The 23,632-nt window shown below is 43.5% G+C and overlaps 2 protein-coding genes across 4 annotated transcripts; both read left to right on the top strand.

Moving 5' to 3' along the window:
* The first annotated feature begins 248 nt into the window (after positions 1 to 248).
* Positions 249 to 5,356, top strand: LOC112239800 (synaptogyrin-2-like). The gene is made up of 4 exons (XM_024408205.2): positions 249 to 466; positions 2,648 to 2,885; positions 3,236 to 3,372; positions 4,038 to 5,356. The coding sequence occupies exons 1-4, from the start codon at positions 368 to 370 to the stop codon at positions 4,251 to 4,253; spliced, it is 690 nt and encodes a 229-aa protein (XP_024263973.2). The 5' UTR covers positions 249 to 367; the 3' UTR covers positions 4,254 to 5,356.
* A 1,778-nt stretch (positions 5,357 to 7,134) lies between these two features.
* Positions 7,135 to 18,044, top strand: LOC121838604 (soluble calcium-activated nucleotidase 1-like). 3 transcript variants are annotated; one of them, XM_042315679.1, is made up of 4 exons: positions 7,135 to 7,274; positions 14,615 to 15,277; positions 16,296 to 16,499; positions 16,653 to 18,044. In XM_042315679.1, the coding sequence occupies exons 2-4, from the start codon at positions 14,626 to 14,628 to the stop codon at positions 17,021 to 17,023; spliced, it is 1,227 nt and encodes a 408-aa protein (XP_042171613.1). In that variant the 5' UTR covers positions 7,135 to 7,274; positions 14,615 to 14,625; the 3' UTR covers positions 17,024 to 18,044. The 3 variants fall into 3 exon arrangements, with proteins under 3 accessions (XP_042171613.1, XP_042171612.1, XP_042171614.1); XM_042315678.1 differs by lacking the exon at positions 7,135 to 7,274 and adding an exon at positions 11,931 to 12,217; XM_042315680.1 differs by lacking the exon at positions 7,135 to 7,274 and adding an exon at positions 13,123 to 14,122.
* The last annotated feature ends 5,588 nt before the right edge of the window (positions 18,045 to 23,632 follow it).

Below are 23,632 nucleotides of genomic sequence, written 5' to 3'. Positions count from 1 at the left end.
CAAGCCATTGTGTACACAATGGGGTGTGTGTAAGGGGACACAGACACATAGAGAGAGGATAGATGCTTATTTATTTTGTACAAACCCTTTGAAAATGTGTGATAATGTGACAATACTGAACACTATGGTCAAAAGGTCACTGTGAGAGTAGCAGTACGCCCATTTGTTTGAAGCAATTATTAGTCCCATGAAGAAAAAAAATCCTAGAGATGACGTGGTCATTGTCCGGGGCGGTTCTTTAACTTTTCAGGAAATGAGAGTGAAAACAAAACCACAGATCTGCAACTTCACAAATGAGACCTGCGCATAGTCATTTTCTAGCTGAAGTTGGGACATATTAATCGGCATAAAAATATATATATATAAAATGGAATCTGGTGCCTATGGTGCCTCGCTGGCCGGAGGTGACTTCGATTTTATGAGCTTTGTTAAACAACCTCAAACCATAGTCCGCATCTTGAGCTGGGTGAGTGATTTACTCCAGGTTGACAGCCAGCTAAGCGTGTTATCTTTGGAAACTTTTGAAGTAGCTAACGTTAGCTAGCTAGCAACCATAGCTAGCTGTCTGTTTAGCTACAGTACACATCACAGTTGTATTTTCTTTTTATGGAAAAGCTTTGCGCATCAAGGCAAGAAGACAACATGAAAGAGTTGTTGACCTGTTTTCTAGTTTGTGATGTTGTGGAAAAGTTGCGAATGACACTTGGCTAATGCTAGCTAACAGGTTATCCAGCTGTGTTCTAGTAGGGAACTTTTACTCGTGACCAGTTTAGCTGTGTCAGCCAAACTAAGCGTTTTGCCAACTGTTGATGATGATAGTTGTAAGCCTGCCAACGGCCAGCTTTTGAGCTACAGATGTTAGTAGCTTGCTGCTGTAACTTTAGCTCGCTGGCATGACGTGGAAGAGGTTTGTTTGTTTAGCTACTATCTGATCAACTGTCAGTCTGACAGATCCACCACACCACATGGTCATCCCATCAACTTCCGTACCCCTGTAAAAGTTCTGCAAGGATAGCTGTGATGACAATTTGTTTGCATGCAACTATCTATATTATTATAAGATGGACAATATGTTTCGTTTAAAGGGGAAAAACATGTTCATTGATGTTGCATTACACTTCAATGTCAAGAAGAGATCTTGGATGCACTGAGCTAGCTAACCGAAAGCATCCGATCGAGTGAAACAGGCTACACATACAGGAGACCGAGGAGCACTATCTATCTGATGCTGTCTGGTCAAAAGGAGTATGACATTGTTGCCGCCTGTAGTATTGAATGCAAGGGAAGCAAGCAAGCATTTGGCTTCCATTGATACAAATAAAATAATATCCAATCAGCGTTGCGCTAAACTGAGTGAGCCCACACATTTCACCCACACACTGCTATAGCTGTCCAAAGGGTTTCAATGGGAATTCCACATTTTGTGGTTGATAGAGTAGCCGACATTTCACCCACACACTGCTATAGCTGTCCAATCCACTAGGGTCCACTTCAAAGGCTGAATCCACTCCAATAGAATGCACATTTTGTGGTTGATAGATCCACTACGGGTCGCTTCACTGTCCACATCCACTCGGGCTTCATAAGGCTGTCCACATCCACTACGGGTCGGCTTCATAAGGCTGCCCACATCCACTACGGGTCGGCTTCATAAGGCTGCCCACATCCACTACGGGTCGGCTTCATAAGGCTGTCCCACATCCACTACGGCTGTCGGCTTCATAAGGCTGCCCACATCCACTACGGGTCGGCTTCATAAGGCTGTCCACATCCACTACGGGTCGGCTTCATAAGGCTGTCCACATCCACTACGGGTCGGCTTCATAAAGCTGCCCACATCCACTACGGGTCGGCTTCATAAGGCTGTCCACATCCACTACGGGTCGGCTTCATAAGGCTGTCCACATCCACTACGGGTCGGCTTCATAAGGCTGCCCACATCCACTACGGGTCGGCTTCCACATCCACTACGGGTAAAGGCTGCCCACATCCACTACGGGTCGGCTTCATAAGGCTGCCCACATCCACTACGGGTCGGCTTCATAAGGCTGGCTTCATAAGGCTGTCCACATCCACTACTGGGTCGGCTTCATAAGGCTGTCCACATCCACTACGGGTCGGCTTCATAAGGCTGTCCACATCCACTACGGGTCAACCCCTGAAATCATACCAAACATACACAATGGCTTGAAAGTTAAGCATTTCACTGTACTTGTGCATGTGACAATAAAACTTGAACATACTCCCCTTGAAGTTATCCTCTACCGTTACGCATCCCTCCAGACATATTACCTTTCATGTTTTTTCTTCCCAGGATGTACTGTATGTCCTCATGTGATTGGTTACAGGTTGTCTAACACTGTGCTACACCTGTCTTATATGATAACAGGCCTATGTGATAATATGATAACAGTCTTATATGATAACAGGCCTATGTGATAATATGATAACAGTCTTATATGATAACAGGCCTATGCGATAATATGATAACAGTCTTATATGATAACAGGCCTATGCGATAATATGATAACAGTCTTATATGATAACAGGCCTATGTGATAATATAACAGGCCTATGTGATAATATGATAACAGGCCTATGTGATGGACCCCAAGGTGTTCTAACCGACATGTTGTTGTCTCTTCAGATCTTTTCCATAGTGGTGTTTGCCACCATCACTGGAGAAGGCTATGTCAACCCTTTACTCCTGCCTGACACCAAATGCATGTTCAACAGGAATGACAGCGCATGCGGCTTCGGAGTGGGTATCGGAATTTTGGCCTTTCTCGCCTGCGTCGTCTTCATCATACTGGACGCCTACTTCCCTCAGATCAGCAACGCCAAAGAGAGGAAGAACATTGTCACTGTTGACTTGGTCTTCTCTGGTTAGGGGAAAACATTTGTTTGTGATACTCCAATGCTAAATCTGTAAGGCTGTAGTTTGGCACCCAGAACTGACACTTTTATGGACAGATTTTTCAACGATAATCTTGGCAACACTTCATATGAATAGCTTCCTTACAATGCATTTACAAGCAGGTTTATAAGGCCTTATGCCATGCACAATTCACTATACTTAACAAGTTAGGTACTAAAGGTGCACTGCTTATAAACATCTATAACTACACTCATAGTGTAGTTGCTCATATGGCGTTATGAATGCACTTATAATGCATTAGGAAGAGGGAATTCGTAGGAAATGTTACCATAAACTTTACTTTCCCTCCTCTGTCAGGAGTGTGGACGTTGTTCTGGTTCATCTGCTTCTGTGTCCTGGCCAATCAGTGGTCTCACACCACCGAAGTAGCAGGCATCCCTGTCGACGCCGCCCGAGCCGTAGTGGCCTTCTCCTTCTTCTCCATTGTCACTTGGGTGAGTCAGTCTTTCTCTCTCTCTTTTTTGTCTCTCAACTGTCATGTTACTATTTGAAACTGCTAGCTGCAGCTGGTCTGAGCGGTCGACAGTGAATGCCCTAACCCGCTAGTAATTAATGCTGATTGTTAGCGTTCTGACTTGCTACAGGCTGTCAGGCAAGAACAAGGCAGATGTGTCCTTTTCCAGAGATGTTTTATCTCTTGGTCACCACCACACAGCTACACACACAAACACACATAGAAGTAATCTTTGTGGTTCTATAAGGAAAGGAGATTAAATGTACATATTAACAGTGATAATGCAGCTATATAATATGACATGTATATAGATTAAATAGTGTAGCATAGCATTTCAGACCCATATTCACATATAACTACAGATGGGGAGAGGCTAATCACTGATGAGGCTGCCAGTCAGGATTCATGGCTCTGTCTCTTGTCCAGCTAGAGGTTTTCTAAATCAAGTGTGCAAGCGCCAGCGCACCAGGCATTCTAGAATCTTCTACTTATCTTACACATAACACTCTCTGGCAGTAATTGTAACATGCACATAATGCTCTACATCTGCATTGCTTGCTGTTTTAGGCTGGGTTTCTGTATACGAGCCATTGACACGTGTTATGGGATTTTTAAAAACGTATTTACCAATATTTCCTCTCACAGGCTCTATTGACTACATTTGCTTATACAAGATATCGCCAAGGAGTGGGTGACCTTGACCAGGGCTACACAGACCCAGCCTATGACAACAGCACTCCTTACCCATCTACCTCCGCCTATCCCCCGTACCCCACCAGTGGGCCAGAGGGCTACCAGCAGTCCCCTTTCACCCCCCAAAACCAAGAGCATCCAGCACCATACCAGCCCCCATCTTACTGAGGGACTGGACCATTGACCAGATTTGGGGGGGGAGTTTGAGTTTTTAAGTTGCCATTGGTGCCTGTAGCCTGGTCCCAGATCTGTTTGTGCTGTCTTGCCAACTCCTACGGTCATGCCAAACACAAAAAGATCTGGGACCAGGCTATGTTGCCTCAGCTATGTGGACTGATCTCAGCACTCCACTGGTCCTCTCCTTTCACCTAACTGTTTAAGTCTTAGCTGGTGTTGCGCTTACATAATGAAGGGTGTGTTGACATGATTTCAGTTGGTATTCATATTGTAGTTTAGGTTGTGAATGGATATTTTGCTGCATTTTTATACATACAACTAGAGTGCCTGAGCTGAGCTTCAGGTAGAATCTAAGGAAAACTGTTACTAGGGTAAAACCTAGAATGCCATGGAAAAATATGAGATTCAGAGTGCCATCACCACTTGAGGTAACTGCCATATGTTCTTTATGTTGTTCTCTGCACTGTTTGTCTTGTAACATATGTAATGCAGTCATGTGGACACTGAAGTTCAGATCAAACCACTAAAACATATGTCGCTGTCAACATTGCTTGTATTGCAAATAATGAGGCTATGCTATGCTATGCTATGCTATGCTATGCTATGCTATGCTATGCTATGGACACACTGTATTTTTCTATGCTGCCTAATCCAGTTATATGGTATAGTGCATATACAAATACCTTTTGATAATTTCAATGTATTTCAACATTCTAGCCAGCCCAGGATATCAGAACTTATTGCCATATATCTAGAAATCAAATGTATTGGTAAATTATTGACAAACGAAGACTGTTTTTGTTTTTCTCTGCAAACCCATACTTTTATTTGTCCCAATAATGGGTGCACTGTCTGAAAAATGCTACCTTTAACAACTACTGTATATCAGTGCTTTTAAAAACCACCACTGAACTCACTCAGAGCCTATTTCCTGTACCCAGTTTAAACCTACTTCTGGACTGAAACTCACGCTTAATGGAAAAGCTCCATTGCAAGTAGATTTTCATCCAGGAATAGGTTTATTAATCTTGGTCTGGGAAACCAGCCGTACATTTTTGGGGGGTAAATTGGATAACACGTTATCTTTCTGTCATTTGTAGTACATGCTCCCAAGTCATGTTAACCCTTTCATTTGTAGTAATGCTCCCAAGTTGTTAACCCTTTCATTTGAGTACATGCTCCCAAGTCATGTTAACTTTCTGTCATTTGTAGTACATGCTCCCAAGTCATGTTAACCCTTTCATTTGTAGTACATGCTCCCAAGTCATGTTAACCCTTTCATTTGTAGTACATGCTCCCAAGTCATGTTAACCCTGTCATTTGTAGTACATGCTCCCAAGTCATGTTAACCCTTTCATTTGTAGTACATGCTCCCAAGTCATGTTAACCCTGTCATTTGTAGTACATGCTCCCAAGTCATGTTAACCCTGTCATTTGTAGTACATGCTCCCAAGTCATGTTAACCCTTTCATTTGATCTTTATTGTAGTTTCAAACGAGTCTGTAATATATTTGGTAAACGAGGGTGTGTGTTTAGTATCAGGAACGTTCTCTCCTCAACTTGTTTGTCTCCTACCTTCATCTATTCCGAATGTGCCTGGGAACGGTTTTATTCAGTTCTGGTGTGTTCTTGTCCATGACACACACCTTTTCAGACAAACTCATATCAGAATTCTCATAGATGAGTTTAACAAAATACCATCTAGTAGGTAATATATACAGTATATTGAATTGTAATGCTATTCCATTGAAAGAAAATGAGTAGGCTGCCAGTACTTTTCAATAAACTAGTGAACTATTAACAAAATATATTTACAAAATAATACATATGGGAGCAGTCAGCATACTACATTAGGACACACAACTGCAATGTGTTTTGACTACTAGTCTTCCTCAGGCAGCGTTGTGATATTAGATTGAAAATTGTTTTGTAAATGACCTATGCCTTTTAATCCTCCTGGGCATGACAATGACTTCCATACAGTACCAGAGTAAGAACCTTCATCAAAAACGACATATGGTCCTGCCTTTGTTCTTGGTATATCTTTGGTACAAGCTAATTTATTTACGTTCTCTCTGATGAAGTGATCTCACCAATTATTATGCCCTCTGTCTTGGGTTTCAAGATTGCACTGAGCTTTGCAGTCTGTTGCACAAAGTGCCTTATAAAAGCCTACTACACCACCAACCGAACCTTTGCCAAATAAAGGCTTTTCCTGTTTGGAGACTGGCCCTATTTTTTTTAAGAAGGGTGTATTCCAAAGGCAAATATTTGAGCAGCCGCTAAGGAGGGAGAGTAAAGGAGCCGGTGAAAAGTAGATAAGGTTTACAACTATAACTAGTAAGGCTATTTGTGCTCTCTCTGGGTGGGCCCTGTGTGTCACCTCTAGTTATTATGTTTCACATTGGACACGGAACTTACTGAAAACACAGACATTGTGCAACATAAACATCCCATGACTCTTGTCAATTTTTCAATGAATGCCAATGCCAGGAACCTTTCACTACTAACATAGTGTGTTGTATTTGAAGTCTAGCACCGTCACTGCTATCATGAACATGAGCTTGTTCGACATTGCATGCGATTAAGTTACCGACTGACTGATCTACAAGAAACCTTGCATCATAAATAACTACTGATCAGTCAGTCACTCTTTACCCTGATACATTACGTTTTTTTTATCCTCTCGAACACGGCAAATGATTTCAGATGTGCTGTTGCACCTGCATTGCAATAAAAGTCACATATTAGATATGTTTCAACGTTGCAGACAACAAACAGTTTACGCAAGCAGCGCATAGTAATCCAGAATACTTTTCAATTCGTAGGCTAGGTAGATTTCGTTGCCTGGGCGGGACTTATTTTATACTGTCACTGAACAAGGAAGTAGCCCATGGTTTCCCCAATGATGCAAACGATGGAGACTGAACACTGTAGCCTAGATTTAAACGAAGCGGTGTTGTCGCCAATCAAACCATTATCGGACTGTTATTTGGCGGCATATCACTTGTAGTGAGTATCGTTCTAACATTATTTGTAACAGTTGCGCATCCATGAAGCTTCGTGTCGCCTTTATTTAATATTATCCGACAATTCTAGAGCATATCCTAGTTAAACGGGAGCACTCATATGTTGTCACATGTACTTCCCCTTTTCATGTTCGAATTAGGCCTACTCACTAATCTGTCAGTAGTGTGATGATGGGGGCTCGAGTTGGCATGTTTTAAAATGCACTATATATATATATATATACATAAAGGTATGTGGACACCTTCAAATTAGTGGATTCGGCTATTTCAGCCACACCCGTTGCTGACAGGTGTATATAACATTGGCAGTTGATTGGCCTTACTGAGGGTTCAATGACTTTCAACTTGCACCGTCATAGGATGCAACCTTTCCAACCAGTCAGTTTTTGCAAATTTCTGCCCTGTCAGAGCTGCCCCTGTCAACTGTAAGTGCTGTTACTGTGAAGTGGAAACATCTAGGAGCATGGTGCAGCTAAAAGTAGTATTTTTAAGCACATAGCGTGTAAAAAATAGTCTGTCCTGGTTACAAAACTCCACACCAAGTTCCAAACTGCCTATGGAAGTGTAACAGTATAAGTTTAGACCATCCCCTCGCCCATACCCGGGGGCGAACCAGAGACTCTCTGCACACATCAACAACAGTCACCCTCCACAAAAGCCGCGGCCCTTGCAGAGCAAGGGGAACTACTACTTCAAGGTCTCAGAGCAAGTGACGTCACTGATTGAAACGCTATTTAGCGCGCACCGCTAACTAAGCTAGCCGTTTCACATCCGTTACAGAAGCAATGTCAGCACAATAACTGTTAGTCAGGAGCTTCATGGAATGGGTTTCCATGGCCGAGCAGACGCACACAAGCCTAAGATCACCATGTGCAATGCCAAGTGTCAGCTGGAGTGGTGTAAAGCTCACCACCATTGGACGCTTCACCATCTGGCAGTCCGAAGGACAAATCTGGGTCATGAGAACACAAACTCAACCCCATTGAACACCTTTGGGATGAATTGGAACTCTGACTGCGAGCCAGGCCTAAGTGCCCGACCTCACTAATGCTCTTGTGGGTGAATAGAAGCAAGACCCCGCAGCAATGTTCCAACATCTAGTGGAAAGCCTTCCCAGAAGAGTGGAGGCTGTTATAACAGCAATGTTCCAACATCTAGTGGAAAGCCTTCCCAGAAGAGTGGAGGCTGTTATAACAGCAATGTTCCAACATCTAGTGGAAAGCCTTCCCAGAAGAGTGGAGGCTGTTATAACAGCAATGTTCCAACATCTAGTGGAAAGCCTTCCCAGAAGAGTGGAGGCTGTTATAACAGCAATGTTCCAACATCTAGTGGAAAGCCTTCCCAGAAGAGTGGAGGCTGTTATAACAGCAATGTTCCAACATCTAGTGGAAAGCCTTCAGAAGAGTGGAGGCTGTTATAGCAGCAAAGGGGGGACATACAGGCGCAATGCCAGTGGAAGTCTGCCAGTCTAACACTGCTGTAAAACCCATTATAAACCAACCACATGATCACACAGCACTGTAGATAGAAGCAGTATCTAGTCTTGTCATTTATAACTGCAGGAATGTAAAAGACAAGGTCATACATCAGTAGGAAGATAGGCCTACTTTTAATAGTGACTGCTTGTATGTGAATATTGTCATTCAACACCATTTATCTACAGCAGAACATATTCAAAACAATTAAAATGCATAAACTATTGCAATCAAAAATAATTTGAAACAACTAGGCCTAGAGACCTATTATAGTGACCTTAACCTGTCACCTAGTAGTCTCTAGACAGCTGGGATGCCTCCCACAATGTTGCTACCCGAGGTTAATCACCTGGCAACATTGTCAAGAGGTTCGGATCTCTTGGCCTAACAGCTAAATTATTGAGTAGCTGGACCTGAGTTCGAGTCCCGGTCAGGGCTACCCCTGAATTTGCTAGCAGCAGGTACCATCACATGGTATGCTCAGTTGAAAGACAGAAAACAGTTAGTCTATGCTCATTCTGCAACCCCTGCCCAACAGCAGTCACTGTGAACCATTTATTGTCTTGACACACGTGTCCTTTAATGACATATAAACTTTGTAGCGCCAAAGTCCATTATATGGGGCGGCAGGGTAGCCTAGTGGTCAGAGCGTTGGAGCCTAGTGGTTAGAGCGTTGGACTAGTAGCCGTTCATATCCCCGAGCTGACAAGGTAGAAATCTGTCGTTCTGCCCCTGAACAGGCAGTTAACCCACTGTTCCTAGGCCGTCATTGAAAATAAGAATTTGTTCTTAACTGACTTGCCTAGTTAAATAAAGGTAAAATAAATATATGGCTGTTGAAGACCGTTTCTGCAGATGTTGCCTTCCTTTGAAAATGTGCTAAGAGACAGTGGTTTACAATTAAAACCGATATCTGCGTGTAACTAACTTTCTCCTTTGCTTTATCCTGACATGGATGAAATTCTCAAAATCATATTTATTTAAAGTAACTGTCCACTGAAAATCACTTTTAAAAGTTCATATTCTATTACCTCATAAGTAAATAATGTTGTTGACTCATCCTATACTCGTATTTGTGGCCAAAGCATAAATTGGAGAAGAAGAAGAAACCACCTCAAACAGATTTGTTTCATATATGCTGGCTATATCCTCATAGAGGATCATGTAGCTGGCCAATCAGCAGTCTACTCATGTGAATATTTTTAATGACCAGCATACGCCCACACCATTCTGTTGTTGAGGTACGCCCGCACCATTCTGTTGTTGAGGTACGCCCACACCATTCTGTTGTTGAGGTACGCCCACACCATTCTGTTGTTGAGGTACGCCCACACCATTCTGTTGTTGAGGTACGCCCACACCATTCTGTTGTTGAGGTACGCCCACACCATTCTGTTGTTGAGGTACGCCCACACCATTCAAAAACAGAAAAGCTGCTTTTTAACACACTATTTTTTTTAAATACTCATATTGTAATTAATTATGAGTCAAATTTAATAGACATCTAGACACAATGGGCAATTACTTTAAAGTGCATTGGTGTGCAGGGAAACATATCATAAAGTCTTTAAAATGACACAAAGACCATTCAAATGGATGATCAGAGTGGGTGGATAACAACGCAGACCTATTATAACGATATAAAACATGTTATAGTCCATGCATTGCAGACTTCCACTGTGGTTTTACCAGTCAACACTCCACAGGTAACCTATTTGAGTAATATAGCCTGCTCCCAGGTCTGTTTTTGCTGTCTTGCTAACTGCTATTGTCATTGTCTTGGTAGCACGAACAGATCTAGGGCAAGGCTACTTTGAAGACACCGCCATCATGATGTGCTGTAATTGCATCCCAGACACACCTTGGTGTGTTCTCAGGTCTAAAGTTGTGATAGTGATAGGAGATTGTCTTTTTGGTAATGGCTGATACTAGATCAGTGAATCTTCAACCTTGACCTTTGTGCATGTGTGCACTGCAAGCATAGGTAAAGTCAACAGATTGTGCCTCTAGTCTGGCCTCATCCCATACTGTCTGTTCTGTAGCCTCTAGTCTGGCCTCATCCCATACTGTCTGTTCTGTAGCCTCTAGTCTGGTCTCATCCCATACTGTCTGTTCTGTAGCCTCTAGTCTGGCCTCATCCCATACTGTCTGTTCTGTAGCCTCTAGTCTGGCCTCATCCCATACTGTCTGTTCTGTAGCCTCTAGTCTGGGATCGTCCAATACTGTCTGTTCTGTAGCCTCTAGTCTGGCCTCATCCCATACTGTCTGTTCTGTAGCCTCTAGTCTGGCCTCATCCCATACTGTCTGTTCTGTAGCCAACTCTTTAGCCTATCATTCGTTGTCATGTTTGAAAAGTTAAACGACATAAACCTTTTCAGCAGAACATACAGTTTGGGACGAGACCAGACTACAGGCTATAGAACATACAGTTTGGAACTGAGCCTCATCCCAGACTACAGGCTACAGAACATACAGTTGGAACAAGGCCAGACTACAGGCTAGCAGAACATACAGTATGGGACGAGGCCAGACTACAGGCTATAGAACATACAGTATGGAACGAGGCCAGACTACAGGCTACAGAACATACAGTACGAGGCCAGACTACAGGCTACAGAACATACAGTATGAAACGAGGCCAGACTACAGGCTACAGAACATACAGTATGGGACGAGGCCAGACTACAGGCTACAGAACATACAGTATGGAACGAGGCCAGACTACAGGATACAGAACATACAGTATGGGACGAGGCCAGACTACAGGCTACAGAACATACAGTATGGGACGAGGCCAGACTACAAAACATACAGTATGGAACGAGGCCAGGCTACAGAAAATACAGTATGGAACGAGGCCAGACTACAGGCTACAGAACATACAGTATGGAACAAGGCCAGACTACAGGCTACAGAACATACAGTATGGAACAAGGCCAGACTACAGGCTACAGAACATACCGGTTGGAATGAGGCCAGACTACAGGCTACAGAACATACAGTATGGAACGAGGCCAGACTACAGGCTACAGAACATACAGTATGGGACGAGGCCAGACTACAGGCTATAGAACATACAGTATGGAACGAGGCCAGACTAGAGGAACAATATGTTGACTTTACCTAGGCTTGCAGTCTATACATGCACAAAGGTCAAGCAAGACAAGAGTGGTGAAGAGTAGTTGTCAATTACCTTGCTAGGTTTTCCCCTTTGGACTTGCGGTGGTTAATCAATACTAATCCCCCAAGTCTAGTTAAAGTTCACCACCGTTGTTGTTACCCTTAGTCACGGTTGCACAGCCAATCCCTTTCAGCTGATAACTAAGGAGTTCACTGCTCAGCATTCAATTAACTCTGGGCAACGGAAGAGTGTAGCTGGTCCATTGGTGCGGTTGTGGAATTGAGATGACAGTCGGCCAGCATTCAGGAAGGAGGAGGAGGAGAAGAAAGGGTAACTCCATACTACCAGAGCTCTTGTTTGTTTCAGTGACAGCAGATCCTGCATGGACTCTGTGATTTGAGGAGTTAGTTGTGAGGTACTATATGGAGAAGAGGTAACTAGGTCCCAGATCAGTTTGTGCGTGCTTGCTTATACCTCACCTACTCCTATGTATGGCATGACAATGACCATAGTATTTGCTCTAGAGCCCGAACAGATCTGGGCCCTGGCTAGAGGAGAGACATGTTGGAGATCTGTACTATAGTGTGTGATGTCTGTAGTGTCTAGTTGGGATTCCATCCATCACAGATACTTTACCCTGTAATTGATGCCGTGTGTTTGAGGACCTACATGCTCACACCTCAGGCACTTCTTAGTGTGAGTGCACAAACAACAATCTGTTTTCTGGTGATTTAGTTTCAACCAGCTGATGTGTGCGTGCCTGTGTGTTAGACTAGCATGCCGGAGAGGGAAGTCTGCCACAGAGCAGAGAGTCTCAGGGTGTCATAATGGACTTCTGTTTGGCTGGGGGCCCTGGCCACAGTCCTGGTATAAAAGAGCCTTTGAGCAGAAGAGAGGCTGCTGCTGCTGGCTTTAGAGACATTATACCCTGGTCACAGGATGTGTCGCTCCTGGAACCGACTCAAAGTGAGGTAACAAAGATTTTCTTGAGGGTGTACATGTTGGTGTATTTCTGAGAGCGCATTTCAAATGGATGCTTCATTCGATTTCGATACTGCCTTTCACCCCGATTCACATTTGAGATTTTTTCAGTTAACATTTAGGCTATGCCACATGTATTTGTTTCTTCTCCGTAATGAATCTAGATCTGAGTACCTCCATGACGATATCAAGAATAGAAAAAAATTCTAAAAGTTCTGATTGGTCTAATTAATTCTACACTCAACCAATGAGTTGAGCCAGAGTCAGAATAGTTGAAAATTCGTCATTGGTTTTGCTTCCCAGATTGGTTAGAGATGATCCAATCACTGATTACTATGTTTTGTACAATACTCATCATTTTGACATTACCACAAATGACTTCAACGATGGCGGTCTCAGACTGAAGTATGTATCAAACATAGAGAAGCTGAAGAATTCAGTTTGAATCATCAGCCAACATTTAGGCTACATTGAGTGTAGAATACATGTTTTCAGATGTATGGAGACAGATACTATCAAAAAAGCCACCAATAATGCTGTGGCAAACTGTTTCTTATTTAGATGTACCAAAACGTAGGCAGGATTGCATTTCCTTATTCTGTCGCCTTTCTCTCTCACGAGTGATGTTGATTGAGTATCTGATAAGCAGAACACATGAATACATGAGATGTGCTACTGAGATGAGGTCCCTCTGGGATAATGAATCCAAATCTATTTTTATTGGTCACATACACGTGTTTAGCAGATGTTATTGCGGGTGTAGCAAAATGCTTGTGTTAATAAAGACTACTCTACCTGTACACCACTTGTTAGCTTAGCCAAATCCTAAAAGTAGGCTAGTTTTTGAACACCCTCATCTGACTGAGAGTTTTGAGTGACAAGGTTTTGGGGGTGGTTTCCGGGTGTCTACTTGCTACCTTTCCTGTTTTACCTGTTCACAACGACATATTGTCCCATTTTATGTCACTGAATGGGCCACTCCCAGGCTCCACGTCGACACACTGCCTGCACACCTGTGGCCAGCTTCTATTGGTCTCACCTGTAGCTACCGCTTCTTCCTCCTTCACAGCAGAACTGAGCTGTGGGATGCTCATTGGTTGTACATAGACATTCTCTTCAGGATCTGCAATCTAGTGTTCTTTCAGTGGTCTGCTATATGGACAGACGTGAGCCTTAAAGAAGAACGTCCTTGTGAGCAGAGATTCTATCATTATTTTCAGTTTTTTACAGGCAACCTGGATCTGAATGAAGCTGGTGTGTATTGTATACTGTTGTCTGGTGTGAAATCTCACACATTATTTATTTGAATGTTTATGTACTGATTTGGTGTTTCACTGATATTAGTCTCTTGTGAAAGACTTAATAAATGTTAAATCAAAACATCTAATCCATGTGACATCTTCAAGGAGTTCTTCAGCGGTTGTGGGGTTGTTATAGTGCCGTCAGATTCTAAAGCTGCTATATTTCTCTCAAAATTGCACTGAGATACACATGATGATTGAGAGTCATGAGACTTGTGAAATATTCTGCAACACTGATTGTCTATAGGATCGAGGCCAAAGTCATAACAACAATACTTGGTGATCTAACTACTGGTGAGGTTGAGTGAGTCGGTGAAAAGGAGGCGAGGAGAGGAATCAAGGAAATACAATTGAGATTCTACCTGTGTACTGAAGCTGAGGAGGGCAGCCTTTCCCTCAAATCAGACCTCTGACCCCTCCATTCTCCTCTCCTTAACCTTTTCAGATCCCTCCCCCATGCCTGTTTCTCCAGGCTACACCCAACTGGAGCAGAATGATCCGTCTATGAACCCCCTGCGCATCTCAGTCGGAGGACTTCCCATGTTGGCCTCCATGACCAACACCCCAGACCCCCGATTCCGCCTCAATTTGAAGGCCATCGTAGCCCTGGTCCTGGCCATTGCCCTGGTCCTCCTCTACATGCACCTGAACCCGGCCTCCTACTCCGAGGTCCCCAGCTCCCGTAACTGGAAGTCTGGCCACACGGGGATGGCGATGGACGAGGTGGCCGACCGCTACAATGACACTTACCCGCTCAGCACCCCTGAGCGGACGCCGCAGGGCACGCGCTACCGCATCGGGGTCATTGCCGACCTGGACACGGACTCGCGCAGCGACAAGAAGCTGACGTGGTTCAGCTACATGCGCCGGGGCCACCTGCTGGTGTCGGAGAGTGGCACCAAGGTGGCCGTGGAATGGGATGCGGAGAGGGTCCTGCTGGAGAGCCACCTGGCGGAGAAGGGCCGGGGCATGGAGCTGTCAGAGCTGGTGGTGTTCAACGGGAAGCTGTACAGCGTGGATGACCGAACGGGCGTGGTCTACCACATCGACGGCAGCAAGGCTGTGCCCTGGGTCATCCTGCCTGATGGGGACGGCTCCGTCTCCAAAGGTCAGTGAGGTAGATGAGCCAAATTCAAGTGCAGAATTGATTCCTAGGCTCCTGTAGATCTGAAAGGATTGAATAAGTATACATTCTATGGTAATTGCTTCATCTTGCCTTCTAATAGGGTAGATTGAATTTTCACCATATTGCTGACACCTATTTAATCCCTCTCAGATATCCATAAGTGAATATGGAGTAGGGGTTAGGGGTCGATTTGGCATTGTGTGAGTGTCTCACTATGTAGACCAGGCAGGCAGATTTGGAACTTAATCTGTTTATTTACTCTAAGGGGTCTGTTGAAGAACCTCATCTGGGGTAGACCACAACCATGGAAATGGAATTTGTTGGATCTCATTCTCATTTGTAAACACTTGAGTGTACAAAACATTAAGAACACCTTCCTAATATTGAATTGCACCCTATTTTGCCCTCAGAACAGCCTTAATTCATCGGGGCATGGATTCTACAAGTTGTTGAAAGTGTTCCACAGGGATGCTGGCCCATGTTGACTCCAATGCTTCCCACTGTTGTGTCAAGTTGGCTGGATGTCCCTTGGGTGGTGGACCATTCTTTATACACACTGGAAACTGTTGATCATGAAAAATCAAGCAGCGTTGCAGTTCTTGACACAAACCTGTGGCAACTACTACCAAACCCTGTTCAAAGGCACTTCAATATTTTGTCTTGTCCATTCACCCCCTGAATGGCACACATACACAGTCCATGTCTCAAGGCTGAAAAATCCTTCTTTAACCTGTCTCCTCCCCTTCAGCTACACTGATTTGAAGTGGATTTAACACAGGACATCAATAAGGGATCATAGCTTTCACCTGGTCAGTCTATCTCATGGAACAAGCAGGTGTTCCTAATGTTTTGTTCACTCAGTGTATGTGTCCTTTATATGCCAAGTGGGAGAGTATATTTCTCTTAAATACTTTTTAACTCTTTGGTGCATTCAAAAGGTCTGTACAGTAGTTCAGTGAATCATAAAATCTTGATGTGTGTCCCAATGACCCTCTTTCAGGGTTCAAAGCGGAGTGGCTAGCAGTAAAGGACGAACACTTGTACGTGGGTGGCCTGGGGAAAGAGTGGACAACCACCACGGGGGAGGTGGTCAACAACAACCCTGAGTGGGTAAAGGTGGTGGGCCATCGGGGGGACGTGCAGCACCAGAACTGGGTCCCCAAGTACAACCTCCTGAGGTCCGCAGCTGGGATCGAACCTCCAGGTGAGAGCTGCAGGATTGAAAATGCTAACCATGCTAACGCTAACTGCAAAGGCTATGCTGACTGTGTTAGCCTAGCATATACAGTTAGAGTTACCCCTGCAAACTATTAGCATTCTCTATGATATTCAGATTCTCATGACATTCTCTCCCCAGGTTACCTGATCCACGAGTCGGCCGCGTGGAGCGACAGCCTGCAGCGCTGGTTCTTCCTCCCACGCCGCGCTAGCAAAGAGCGCTACGACGAGACGGCCGACGAGCGTCGTGCTGCCAACCTCATCCTCAGCTGCTCGCCGGACTTCAAGGACGTCACCGTGAACCGGGTGGGCCCGCATAACCCCACACACGGCTTCTCCTCCTTCAAGTTTGTCCCCAACACGGACGATCAGATCATCGTGGCTCTCAAGTCGGAGGAGGACGCTGGGAAAATCGCCTCGTACATAATGGCATTCACACTGGACGGCCAGATCCTGTTACCTGAAACCAAGATAGGAGACGTGAAGTATGAGGGTCTGGAGTTCATTTAGGAAACAAGGACATATAGTAGCTATGTGGAACATAGTTGTTGACATTCCATGCACTCAAAAGTTAACTTGCTGCTTGTTAATTGACTGTGAAGACGACACGCAGCCCAATCGATCAATCACGGATCAGAAGCCATTTTGGTGTGACCTGAGGTAAGCATCAAACGGAAGAAAACAGACTTAAACAGGGAGGGGCTACCTGTCATTTTTTCATTTTATGTTGCAAAACATTTAAAATAATAATTTAGTCGCATTCCCTAATGAACTCAACTCAAGGTTTCAGGGGCAAGACATTCTGTTCAGTAAATGGGAGCCGAGAGTAGCCTAGGCTACCTGAACAAAGTCCTCTAGTTGAGGATGTCCTCTTGATGGCCATCCTCTTCCTAGGCCAACGGCTGTCTTCTAAAGTAATGTAGACTGTCAGAATGAATGTACAAATTATCAATTCATCTTAAACTGTGATTTAACTCATAAAATGCAGATACTGTACATCCAGGAACTAATGGATTTGTTGTATTTTCCCCCCAATGTATATCACAGTTTCGTCTTACTTTTTACTACATAAAATCATATACTTCAGGACACTATACCCTACGTCAGGGATCATCAACTAGGTCAGCGGTGGGAGGATTTTGTTCTTGAGCGGATGGTCGGTGGGCCGGAACATAATTACAAATCATTTGTAGACTGGAAATTGACCACATGAAGCCCAAACAGATATATTTGACTAAAACGTAATCATTTCAAACCGTGCTTACATTTGTATATGATCACGTGTCTCTCTATTGTGCAGGGGAATACCTGGGAACACATTTCCACAATGAAGATCACTTGGAGATGATTTGCTGTGTTTTTAGTCTTTTATGTCCAACAATGAAAATACAAAAAATATAAACCTGCTTTATGTGACTCCATTGACCTTTATGAAAATATGTTTTTTCATGGAATATAGAACAAGAGCAGAATCTCACATCATCCTGTTTTGTTTTACTGGTGTTTGTTGAGTAAAATCTATCTTGATACACCCGGAGTCTTTTATTGGGTGAGGTTGGAAAACATACAAAATCAAGAGACGTTAACCTCAAAGAAGATGACTATTTGTCTGCATTATGTAACTATCACATCATTTAGGTTGGGTACTATGAATATACCTTGTTATTAATTAGCACGTGTGTGTTATCATGTCATGTGGGTGTGCACTTACAAAGCATTTGTCATTTGTTCAATGTTGTTTATTCTGAATATTGATTGAACATAATACAAATGTATTAAATAATTTTACATTTAGGTTTAGGGTTAGGATTTAGGGTTAGGATTTAGGGTTAGGATTTAGTATTTAGTGTTAGGATTTAGGGTTAGGATTTAGGGTTAGGATTTAGGGTTAGGATTTAGTGTTAGGATTTAGGGTTAGGATTTAGGGTTAGGGTTAGGATTTAGGGTCAGCCATTGTTTTTTCTTGTCCAAGGTTGATGAGATTAGGCTTGACCTAATCCTTGATCTCTCTTGGTTTAGTCAGTCTTATCTATTGGGGATCAAACTAAAACAATATCTACAAGCTGTGCAACCAGCCCCTCTGTGAGGTCACACTAAATGTAGAGAATCCAGTTGCATGCGTGCAGTTTTGATTACGTTAGTAAATACTTTCACCCCTGTGGCTATAGCCTAGTTAAATAAAGGTTCAATAAAAATCTAATATATATCTAAGCTGTGTCATTTTACAAGGGTTTTAAAAGAACCACGACGCGCACAGCAAGACACCAAGAGGTAAGATATTTAAGAATCTGAATGTCAAATGTCTCTGAAAATTCTAGATGAACTATTGTCCTTAGTGCTGAATAAAATGTTTGCTTTTATATTGGATTATATTGGATATACTTGATTGTCTGTTGTGCACAAATTGACTTTATGTACAGAAAATGGATTTTGTTGAATATCAACTAAATGTGCTATGGTTTCTTATCAGTACACTGTCTGGAGTGGGAAAAGCACATTCACTAGATACAGTGATCCAGCATGGTCATTTTGGTGTAGAATTCAATTTTGCTACTTTTTTATGAATAAAACACATTTGAGTTGTAATTCATTTATTGCATCAGCTAAACCTATTCATGGTGGTTGTTATTGTTGGGGAAGATGGTATAATATTGTAATGACCTGACTAGATCATAAAGGAACAATTGTCCAGACAGAGGTTTGAGTTTACGAATTGACGGTTTATTACCAACTTTACACAGGCTACTGTTTGGCCGTAGCCCACGCCAAATAAATGAAAGATAACCCACAAGCCAATCGTGACCTTCTCTTGTGAAGCCCAGACGTAAGAGGGAGAACAAAGGCTAAACCTGGTCTTAACTTCCAATGCTCCATCCCCCTGCCCAACCCCCCCTCCACGCCACTCCGCAAACCACCAGGATACCCGGCATCAGAACATTCCAGGCATTCCCGTGATTGGCAGATAGCAGGTTGATTGGCATGTCGGACCCCGCGAACACTGGGTACTGGTAAGTACATCACAACCACCTACTAGCCTAACAAATAACACACTGTCTGTGCGGGTCTGTGCGGGTCGCTACAATATATAGACATTAAAGCTTTAGGCCAATGGTTTTGCTCCTGGATGTGGGGATATGGGCCTATATAGAAGACCCCTTTTGGCTCAAGAGCACCCCTAGAGGCAAAAGTTAATATGGTTAATACCATGAGGCAAAAACACGTGGGCTAGACTGTGAGAACCCTCACTCTATTGCTTGTCTTTTTGTCAGTTTCCCAAGCTGGTTGGTGAAAATGCTGAGGCCTTGAATCACTCCTCTGTGGCTGCTGTTGCTTCTCCATGTCCCTGGACTCTACAACATGGAATCTATTCAGTGAGTTCCCTGTAGCCTGGATTGTACTGTCCAGTCAACTCCTATGGTTATTGTCATGCCACATGCCATGGCCATACAACACAAACAGATCTGGGACCAGGATAAGTTCAGTTGGCCAACGACACAATGAAATCTGATATTTCCATTTCTCTATTCATCACACATCACACAAGTCATGTTCATTTGTGAATTACGTTGTTAGTAGGACAATGACATGATTTATATTTTTTGGAGTAGACTTTCCTATGATCAGGCATCAGCCAATCATGTGGTGTACTCCTCAAGCTCAAGTTCCACTCCAGCCCCAGACTATGTCAACTCATTCACAACACCAAACCACAATAGTGTGATTTACCAAACCAAGGAAACCAACCCCATCAGTTGGTCAGCAAGATTCTTTAAGAACCAACGAGAATGTTCCAGGTGTATTTCCTTCCCCACTGCCAGTCTCTCTCTCCAAAGCAGCCTCAGACAAAACCAGACCAACAGTGTTCACTTCAGCTCCTAACATGTGAGGGCAGGTTTGTCTTTCACGTCCAGGACTTCAAGAACGACATGGCCCAGAGCCCTACTAACAGCAGTCTGGCCCTGTCCTACCCCTGTCCTGAAGGCCAGTATGACCTTCGCTTTGTGGTGAGACCAGAATACATCTGATAGCACTGCCTGGCACAGATGCAACAATGCTCCTAACACACATCCACAAATCTAATAATTCTGCCCTGCTGCCAATCGGTTTTTAATAAGAGTTTGAAATGACAGTACTGTAGTTTTGGAAATACAATATCTGATTGATTTGGTTACATATGCTGAAAGCATATCCAAATGTATCACTGTTCGTAGATTAAAATTATGCAAAAAACTATATTAACATGAAATGTGTGCATGCACTTGAATAAAACGCGTTTGAATATACAGGGATGAGGATTATGCTTTTTTCATGTCGATTATTCCTCCACTAGATGGGGTCGTTCCTTCAATCATATTCAGTTGTAAATATTCCATATGGAGGCTGAAAGAGGAGTTGGGTTAAAAAGTATGAGTTCCTCTTTGACCAAACTACTCTCTGACACTCTCTGAGACCTTCAGTTTCTAGAAGCACATAATTAGCACAGTACTGGATGCCTGGATACTCTAAAGGATTAGAACCATACAATTACTGGAACAGACATTTACATTTACGGCAACGACCCATGATGGGTGGCCCGGCGGCCATATTAAGTGTACCAGTCAAATTGCTGTGGTCTAAGGGGATTTATCCTATTTAGTAATTACATCTATTTTATTGTAACCTTATCCACTCCAGCAGCTGTGATTCGTCCAGACTGACTGTGATCGCTGCAGGTCAAGCAAACATCTGTCAATATGATGTCAGTCATAGATGCTGTTCAGTGCTCCAGCAGGGTTGGTTAGCTCAGCATCACAGAGCAACTCTGATGTATATTTAACTGTCGTGGGAACAAAGTAGTACATCTGTTTATTACAGAACCAATGAATAAGGGTGGAGGCTTGACCACTTGACAGCATTGGCATTATGTGGCATTATGGGGCATTATGTGGCATTATGTGGCATTATGTGTGATCTGTGGAAAGAGAGAGACAGTAGCTCTGCTGTACAATATTTTTATAATGGGGAATTTGTTTTTGGTTTTATAGACATTCATAAAAACACGTTTGGCTCTTTGAATACTTGGTAGTCATGAAGTCAAAACGGACCCAAGAGACGGACACGTTAAGGCATGTGTGCATGTAAACAACTATCTTCACATTGTCGGGTAAGTGACCATATTCTTAGGGCAACAGAAAAATACTGCTGACCAGGGCAAAGTGAAAGTGCTTTTCAGACCTTAAAGAATCTCTGAGTAGGGTATGACATAGTGATCGATCAGCATTTTTGCCCCAGGTGATTTTAAAAAATTTAAAAATTAAAAACGGTAAGGAATTCCAGTAGGCGGAGCCTAAAACGGATCTTCTGGTTCATCCCTATTGGGGCTCCCGAGTGGTGCAGCGGTCTAAGGCACTGCATCTCAGTGCTAGAGGTGTCACTACAGACCCTGGCTCAATTCCAGGCTGTATCACACCCGGCCGTGAATGGGAGTTCCATTGGGCAGCGCACAATTGGCCCAGAGTCGTCCAGGGTAGGGTTTGGCCGGGGTAGGGTTTGGCCGGGGTAGGCCATCATTGTAAATAAGAATTTGTTCTTAACTGACTTGCCTAGTTAAATAAAGGTTAAATAAAAATAAAACGTTTTTTTTTTTGAGCCTGGTCTGTGGTTGTTGCAATAGTTTTAAAAAGAGCCTGGTCTGTGGTTGTTGCAATAGGCAGGGGATTTTAAAAAGTTGAGCCTGGTCTGTGGTTGTTGCAATAGGCAGGGGGTTTTAAAAAGTTGAGCCTGGTCTGTGGTTGTTGCAATAGGCAGGGGGGATTTTAAAAAGTTGAGCCTGGTCTGTGGTTGTTGCAATAGGCAGGGGATTTTAAAAAGTTGAGCCTGGTCTGTGGTTGTTGCAATAGGCAGGGGATTTTAAAATGGTCTGTGGTTGTTGCAATAGGCAGGGATTTAAAAAGTTGAGCCTGGTCTGTGGTTGTTGCAATAGGCAGGGGGTTGTTGCATTTTAAAAAGTTGAGCCTGGTCTGTGGTTGTTGCAATAGGCAAAAAGGAGCCTGGTCTGTTTTAAAGGCAGTTGAGCCTGGTCTGTGGTTGTTGCAATAGGCAGGGGATTTTAAAAAGTTGAGCCTGGTCTGTGGTTGTTGCAATAGGCAGGGTTGAGCCTTTGTGGTTGTTGCAAAAGGGTTTTTAAAAGAGCCTGGTCTGTGGTTGTTGCAATAGGCAGGGGATTTTAAAAAGTTGAGCCTGGTCTGTGGTTGTTGCAATAGGCAGGGATTTTAAAAAGTTGAGCCTGGTCTGTGGTTGTTGCAATAGGCAGGGATTTTAAAAAGTTGAGCCTGGTCTGTGGTTGTTGCAATAGGCAGGGGATTTTAAAAATAGTTGAGCCTGGTCTGTGGTTGTTGCAATAGGCAGGGGATTTTAAAAGTTGAGCCTGGTCTGTTGAGCCTGGTCTGTGGTTGTTGCAATAGGCAGGGGATTTTAAAAAGTTGAGCCTGGTCTGTGGTTGTTGCAATAGGCAGGGGATTTGGTCTGTGGTTGTTGCAAAAAAAAAGTTGAGCCTGGTCTGTGGTTGTTGCAATAGGCAGGGGAATTTAAAAAGTTGAGCCTGGTCTGTGGTTGTTGCAATAGGCAGGGGATTTTAAAAAGTTGAGCCTGGTCTGTGGTTGTTGCAATAGGCAGGGGATTTTATTTTTTATTTTTATTGAAAACAACCAAATTGCTAAGAATTCCAGTAGGGGTCCGCAAAATATGTAGGTTTTTTAACCTGCTATACTGGAAGTGTAACTTTTAGTCAGGGCGAGCAGAGCTGAGCCACTTTATCCTATTGCTCTGGCTGAGATACACTATATAGGGGTAACTTGCTTAGCCATGCTAGCTTCGCCCTTATGTGGGTGCTAACAAGCATGCTGAGTAGTGATTACGTATCAGCAGCCTTTGTCAGCCAATCCAGCAGGGGTTGGAAGCTCTGGTGAGCTTCAATTGGCTACTCACGTGTCATATAACCAAAGATTTGCATAAAGTTCAGCTGTGCCCAACTTTAGCCCAGCTATGTTCAGCTCCCGCAGCCATGCTTGCATTGCCCAATGGTCCCCTCGCGGCTCTAGCTTTTGGGGGCCCCAAGCGAGATTTGGTTGAGGGCCCCCA

The sequence above is a fragment of the Oncorhynchus tshawytscha genome, unplaced genomic scaffold (assembly GCF_018296145.1).
Source record: "Oncorhynchus tshawytscha isolate Ot180627B unplaced genomic scaffold, Otsh_v2.0 Un_contig_6164_pilon_pilon, whole genome shotgun sequence".
In the NCBI taxonomy this organism is placed as follows: Eukaryota; Metazoa; Chordata; class Actinopteri; order Salmoniformes; family Salmonidae; genus Oncorhynchus; species Oncorhynchus tshawytscha.
This window is presented reverse-complemented; position numbering and strand designations above follow the sequence as displayed.

What these genes read in the sequence shown, in the direction of transcription:
- LOC112239800 (XM_024408205.2), top strand. Translation starts at nt 368, where the DNA reads ATGGAATCTGGTGCCTATGGTGCCTCGCTGGCCGGAGGTGACTTCGAT. An exon ending in TGTTGACTTGGTCTTCTCTG is followed by an intron (nt 2,886 to 3,235) that starts GTTAGGGGAAAA and finishes CTCCTCTGTCAG; the next exon opens with GAGTGTGGACGTTGTTCTGG. An exon ending in TCTTCTCCATTGTCACTTGG is followed by an intron (nt 3,373 to 4,037) that starts GTGAGTCAGTCT and finishes TTCCTCTCACAG; the next exon opens with GCTCTATTGACTACATTTGC.
- LOC121838604 (XM_042315678.1), top strand. Translation starts at nt 12,172, where the DNA reads ATGACAGTCGGCCAGCATTCAGGAAGGAGGAGGAGGAGAAGAAAGG. An exon ending in GAGGAGGAGGAGAAGAAAGG is followed by an intron (nt 12,218 to 14,614) that starts GTAACTCCATAC and finishes TAACCTTTTCAG; the next exon opens with ATCCCTCCCCCATGCCTGTT. An exon ending in GGACGGCTCCGTCTCCAAAG is followed by an intron (nt 15,278 to 16,295) that starts GTCAGTGAGGTA and finishes ACCCTCTTTCAG; the next exon opens with GGTTCAAAGCGGAGTGGCTA.